The following is a 7,332-nucleotide window of genomic DNA, read 5'->3' as shown; positions in this document are numbered from 1 at the left end:
GTTTCAAAGAGAACGATCACCAGAAAATCCTAAATCCTGGTGGAGGATCCGCGAGGACACCAGAATCCTTAAACAAACTCTTAAAGAAGCTAGAAAGAAGTTTAATACCATCCCTTTGCCGTCGATGCTAACAAATATTCTGAAAAATAGTTGGAGCGTAGTAAACAAGACAAACAGATCCGCAATATATTTACATGAGTCGGAATTAGTCCTGTCATGCCAGTGATTGTGCCGACTTGCTTAACGAAACAATAAGACAAGTTTTTTCTCCGATCAGTAATGAAAGCTAGCGAGAATAAACTTGTCAAACCATGCCTTTAAAGCATCCAATCACGTTTGACTGATGGCATTATTACAATAATTGATCGCCTCAAAATAAGTTCTTCTGCTGTACTGCATGGCATTACAGTAAAACACTAGAAAATTCTAAAAGTTACTATTCTGTCATTTTGTACAAAATATTTCAACAATTCCTGGAGACTGGAATTCTACCTCAGGACTGCTTGATTGGTAAGGTGGTTCCACTTTACAAATCTGGCGATAAGCACGTGGCCAATAATATAGACCTATATCTCTAACAAGTATTCCTTGCAAGATCATGGAGCACATTATAGTTTCATACTTAACGCGTTTCCTGGAATCATCGTCCCTTTTCACACCGGCACAACATGGGTTTAGAAAGTGTTTTTCTTGGGAAACACAGCTATTAACACTTACTTATGATGTATTATCAATTTTAGGCAAAGGTTAAAAAGTAGATTATTTTTATTTATACTTTAGTAAAACTTTTCATAAAGTGCCGCTTAACTTGTTTCTAACCAACTTAAAAGGCTTGAATATTGACGCTACCATACTAACATGGACAGAATTATTTCTTACTAATCTCTTCCAGTGTGCTTTGCTAACGATCGCTAATCTTCTTCTATACCTGTTACGTCAGGAGGTCCCCAAGGATCGGTATTAGGCCCTCTTCTGTTTCTAGTTTATATAAATGATTAAACTAATGCTATTACCTCGTCAATTAAACATTTTTGATGGATACTGCATAATTTACCAAGAAGTTAACACTAATAATTACACCGCTTTACTAAAGGCTGATCTTGACCACATCTTGGATTGGTGCACTAAATGGGAAATGAGTCTTAACCCAAAGAAATGCAAATTTTATTCGGTTTTCGCGTCAGGCTGCGTCACTTGCTGCCACCTATCACATCTACAGTACTACACAATCGGTTGTTACCTGCTACAAATATCTTGGTGTACTCTTAACTCCTAATCGTACCTGGAATAAACATGTAACGCACATTATATCAAACGCTAACCGCATGTTAGGTTATCGAAACGAAATTTTAAAGCTGCAACTCCACCCGTGAAGCTTCTTTATAATTCATTGGTCAAGTGCAAACATGAGTATGCGGCACCAATTTGGGACACACACACCAAATTACTAACGGAAGCACTTGAAGCCATTAAAAACCGTGCAGCTCGTTTTATTTCTGGTAATTATAACCGTCTATGTAGTGTCACCGCAATAAAAAATGCATTATCACTACCCCATCTTGCATTGTGCCGCAAGGTAGCACGTCTCTGTTTATTTTTTAAAATTTATCGCCGGAGCACAGACCTAAAAAATACACTACTAAGATCTGCCACTTACATTTGACGACGCATTGATCATTCTCGCAAGGTTGACATTCCACATTGTCGCACTGCCGCATATTTCAATTCATTTATTCCAAACACAGCACCACAGTGGAACCACATACGAGTATCAATAGCGCTTATGAACGATTTTGATGAATTCATAAGACGTTTGAATGACCGGTATGTTGTCAGCTGAGTGTCCTATTTCATTGCAAGTACAATGCTGTATTATATTTTGCTAGTTTACTTTATCTTGTAATTCTTTTTATGGGTCATCTGTTCACTTTCCCATTTTCCCTTTGTCGTTGTCATATCGTATTTGTTTTGTGTACGTTTTTTAGTACGAATATGAACCCGCTTACAGATTTCTGGCTGTAATACTATCTAACTGTTTCTTTGCGTTTTACACGCATTGACAAGTTGTCTCATGTTTGTCATCTTTGTCTGTGTTGTACTGCTCATGTACCACTCCCCTCAGTAATGCCCCTGGGGCCATGAGGGTATCTTGAATACATACATACATGCATGCATACATACATACATACATACATACATACATACATACATACATACATACATACATACATACATACATACATACATACATACATACATACATACATACATACATACATACGTACGTACGTACGTACGTACGTACATACATACATACATACATGATTCAGTTTCATGCTTCTGCTTAAAACGGAGCCTAAAGGCACCACGATTTGTACTTCTTTATAACTGCGACTCCAACACTTGGGACTGAGTTTTTTTAGTGAGGCATTATTTCTCCAGTGCGCAATACCAATAAACAAAAGCATAGATTGTTTATCGCGGCCAGGTATTTCAAGCAACTGCAGATTTAAAAAGAAGAAAATAGCGCCTGTTCGTGTTTGCAAAGCCCTGTTTTGAGCAGTGCTGCAAAAACAGCACTGCCTATATGTGAAGCTACAATCACTTTCAGTGGCATTTGGTTCTTAGAAACGTTGTCACATCTCAGCTCACCCATCACAATGTAATTATTTAAAATATTACTACGTGTTTATACTCACTCGCGCACGTTTGTAGGCACTCATGCCGAGTTACGAAACTGTTTTTGTTGCCATTGCAGTCGGCGAAGCCGAAGCTCTCGCATTTTTTACTTGCAGCGTTGTACCCGTATCGAGTGGAGCTTTTTTCCCCACGGCATAACGGTGATGAAGCAGGTACGATGGGCAGCACACAGGGGTTAGTAACGAAATCTAGAAGGAGAATAAAAGTACGATGGACTATTGCTTAGGCTATCAATAAAAGATATTCTGAACATATTTTATTCTGCAAACCTAAATGATGATGATTCAAAAACTACTACATGCATCAGCTCAAATAAGGGGGAAGGAAACTAATTTATTGATTTTTTTTAGGAGTCGCTTCGTAGGCACCTACAACCGCTGTCTTATTTTGTCTATTTTTAGTCAATGAGTACAATGAACGAGTACTAGACGAACAAAAGGGCTACATAAAAATAAGCTCATTGCATTGCTGTTGAATGAAAACACCCCCAATTCTTTTGCACGGGGCGGCTGCTCGAGTACAGAGCCCCGGAAGCAGACGGCAGAGGCAGCATTTGATGATGTCTGCGCAAGGTACAAAACACATAAAAAATATTTTCTGTTATTTTTAGTATACTGGGGGAATTACGGCGGATTATTACCGCATATTTTCATCAGGGAAACGCGTAACAAAACATGTTTAATTTAAAACCGACAAATACGACTGTGTGTATCTTCCGTGGTATATAAACTGTAACTCGTGTTCTGGGCAGGTACAGTGAAAGAAAAGGGCAAATAAAGATTATTTGGCCCAACTATTTTTCTACAAGGGTTTTATTTTTTGCCACTTCTTAAAAACCTTGAATTGTGCGCCTATATCTGATAACAAAAAAATATTTAAAAGAAATTAAGCCGTCATGACGAACATAATATGGGTGCACCTCACTTATTGATCTAAAGCCTTATTCCAGTATCCACAGCTGTGTGCTTAAGTGTAGGATGTCACTATTGTATTAAAAATCACAGTCGGCACTATTTTATTATTGCAGTCAAGTACATGCGTCCAATAAATAAATAAGGTTTTTTTTCCAACGCAGAAAAGCTGCTAAATTCTCGTCATCGCAACATTATACCCTCTACGTCGCAATGAAAGATTCTGGAGCCGGTTGCATGTGCGCCTGTTGTTGGTGGTGTCATGAGACAATACCAAAGATGCAAGGAAGTGCTCTTTCCCTGTACTTTGAATTTCACTAAGTATATTTGGCAGTAATATTGTGCGCACAAGCATCGGAACAGCACTTTGTATAGAAGACGCCGACCCCGCTACGTAACAACCCTCCATTCTAAGTTATTCGTTGCTCTTTCTGCCACAAATCCGATTGTTATATAGATTATTTGTAGTGACTTCTATGTACGAAATGTTTACAGCCATCGTAAAATTTGGTTGAGCTATTTGAAGCCAAAAACAAAAGCCTGCGTAGGGGGATTTCACTTGAAATAGTTGATGCTTTGTTCTTTATTACTTATACGTGAATGATCTGATATTATCAAGTCTATAGGCCTCCTAACGTTTCTTTCGTTGGTAAGATGCTGGGTGCCGCGGTTACACGAAGGGCCAATGTTAGGCGGAGAGTCACACTAGCACGTTAAAATCGTCAACCGATACAAGTATCTACGTGTGACTTCCAAAGCAGACGATGCAGTCCAATGTGATAGCTAACTTAACTTATTCCAAACAGACAACACGTGTTTTGTGGTCTAGGTTCGGCAAAGCGTTCCCATTTTAGAAACTACTCACTATATTCATTGGACACGAAACTTGGGGTACTGGTTCTTGTAGTAAGGCCTAAAGCGATACGTTTAGCATTGAATCAGGCTTATTTTCTATAGTTATGCAGCTAACAAAATCCCTATAATTTGTTTGTGCAAGCTGAGTTTTTTGCTGTATATTTGCAGACGATGAGTGATTTAGTAGAGAATGACGGGGGGGGGGGGGGAGGTGGCCCCAAGCAGAGTTGGCGGTAAGGGCGTTCGCGATGTGTTCCGGAGCTCACTTCTTGTAAATCGCTTAGCTGTGGTTATACACGACGCCTAGGCCCCCCGACTGTCTCGCCCCCAGCGTTCACACGTAAAATGAAATTGGAAATAAAAATGCGCTAGAGTAGCGGTGAAATAATGAATCAAATTTGCGCTACAGAAGGCAAATTCCGGTGAACACTAAGCGTGCCAAGAAGAACCCGGGTTCCCTTGAATCTATTTTAGTTGCAAATTACTCACTCTTCTGTGCCGAGACCTTATACCAGGGCGTGGGGGACAAAATGTCAATGGAAAAAAGGTGACTACTACGCAAAGCCTTTTGTGAAGACACAAATAACTCAGAAGGAAGTCAGAGATAAATAACGCTGAAACAACATCATCACAATTTGCTAAAGAGAAGCGCGATGTCTTTATACTAGCAGATGCAATGTCGGCCGGTAATGTGTTCGACTACGGTGTAGTCAGTAGGAAAAAGAAAAATTTTAAAGTGGTTTCCGCATTTCATCTCTCGTATTTTATAAACAGGTTCCCGCCATTGCACCACATAAACGAGTTGTGCAAATATTGATGCTTTGTAATACCTTGCGTTTTTGTATATACAATATGGATGTTTCAATGTATACATATTACGTATTTCTCCAAGGGTGGTTACGCTATTCATGCTTTCATTTGTGCGACGCTAGTTTCCTAGTTTAGCATTGAGAATAAGCTTTGCCTCACGGCTCGGCAGTGCTTCTTTTCTTTCTGGCAGATAGTCTTGTTAAAGGTCCAATGCTACACACACGCATTCTAGGATGCGTGAAGCCAGTTAATACAAACCGCTGTGTTTTAGACATGAAGGACCATTTCGAAATTCCGATCGAGTTCGTATGTGCTCTTCCAGGTTTTGTACGGTGTTGTCAATTTGCTTATTGAAAATCGGGTGGACAGTGAGTGTGACGCCTGCATAATTTACTTCAGAAACGCTTGGAGAGCTACATGCTGAGTGTCGTAAGTATAATTGGCAATACATATCTTTTTACTTACACACACGCAGTAACTCTTGGTAGTGTTTAAAGCAAGCTAAAGTAACTACTATGCTGTGTCAGTCTTAAGAATAGTTCCATACTGTTCTACATATTTAGGTTTAAGATACTTGCTCTCGGGTAATAAAGAACAGTTTAGAAGCCGTATTAGATAGGTTTTCACCGCGATATTCCGTGCTTTGCACAGCACATTAATCCAGCAGCTTTGTCCCGCTCTGTAGCCTTTTTTTTACGGGACTAGATCGTACTGCACCAATTATCTGCCTAAAATGCGGGTGTTCGGTTCCTATGGCCAATGGAACAAGATTCCCCCCCGACGGTTGGTGTGTTGTTAACGAAAAGTTTACCCAATTACTCCACAAACGCATGCTTTTCAATGGCGAAAGAGCACGCATGGTGGCTACAACATGTATGGTTGTCAGGCTTAAACTTGTTGTACAATTTACCGTCGATATAATAGAACGCACTTCCGGATGTCGGGAGACTGCTAATATGACCCTGTTTCGCGCAATACAAACTTCCTTTTAACATTAACCTGTGGGCGCGGACGCAGGAGATTTCCGATTTTCAAGAAATATATTGATCGCCAAGGATAGGCAAGGTTCGATTTTGTCTCATAAATTTGCAAATGCTTCGATCACGTTACCATTGCACTTTTTGTAGCACTCTTCATAAGTCTTGAATGAATTTTCTTCAGCTCTACAGCCACCATATCTGTAGAGTTCGCATACTCGTTTGTCAGGATTGAACCTCACTCTTACTCCAGCCTGGCTTTGATCACACGTCCCTCGAATTCGCGGCTTGGCGCAGATTCCATAATCGGGATCTGAAATAAGAGACGATATGGTAGTATAATTCATTTTTATTACTCTAGTATAAAAAAACACAAAATTATTTCTAGAAAAACTCTTTTTGGTGGTTACATTTTTTTACTAACTGCGGAATAAAAATGTTTGTTTCAAATATTATCCAAAAACTTATAAAGCCCATCGCATGCCCCATGTAAAACTTAAAAACGCTCTGAAGGTTCATTGGAACACTGCTATAAACAGATTTACTTTTTTTGTCCAGTGTCAAAGCGCATCTGAAAATATTTCACAGCAGTGCCACACATGAGAATTTGTTATACTTACCGGAACTCGTTCCATTTATTCTGTGCTTTTCCAGCGATTTCTTTAAATTAAAGCAAATTACGTGATTGCTTCAATTGAAAAAAAAAATGTATAACTGCAAATTTCTGCGGTTGCGTAATTCAAGCTGGCCACGAAGGCTCAGATTAGGCAGGCAAGCTAATAACTATTTAGGCGAGTTTCTAAACTTTTCTGAGCATTAGGCGAAATAGGTGATGCACGATTACTTCTGAGCCCGTGGTATAACTGGAAGCAATTTTGGAAACATGTTGGAGGTATTTATATATTGTTTCTTTTAAATTCTACAGCGTGCTAAAGGTACCTTCAAGGATATAATTTATGAAGAACCGTAAACTCAAACTTTTTTTATTTTTCATAGGAGTGTGTTTATTGTTTTGGTACATTTCATACTTATAAATTTAGGAATCTTGGAAATAGACCAGAATGGCACCAAACCCCGAA

General features: G+C 39.2%; 1 protein-coding gene across 1 annotated transcript; it reads right to left on the bottom strand.

Annotated features, from left to right (window-relative positions):
- Positions 1–911: 911 nt before the first annotated feature.
- LOC144148322 (kunitz-type serine protease inhibitor bitisilin-3-like) lies at positions 912–6,600 on the bottom strand. The gene is made up of 3 exons (XM_077679873.1): positions 6,387–6,600; positions 2,700–2,888; positions 912–928 (listed from the first exon to the last, which is right to left on the bottom strand). The coding sequence occupies exons 1-3, from the start codon at positions 6,598–6,600 to the stop codon at positions 912–914; spliced, it is 420 nt and encodes a 139-aa protein (XP_077535999.1).
- Positions 6,601–7,332: the final 732 nt, after the last annotated feature.

Source organism: Haemaphysalis longicornis, unplaced genomic scaffold (genome assembly GCF_048455015.1).
Source record: "Haemaphysalis longicornis isolate Haplotype H1 unplaced genomic scaffold, Haemaphysalis longicornis Haplotype H1 scaffold_8, whole genome shotgun sequence".
NCBI classification, from domain to species: domain Eukaryota; kingdom Metazoa; phylum Arthropoda; class Arachnida; order Ixodida; family Ixodidae; genus Haemaphysalis; species Haemaphysalis longicornis.
Note: the sequence above shows the minus strand (reverse complement) of the source record. Positions and strands in the feature narration are given on the sequence as shown.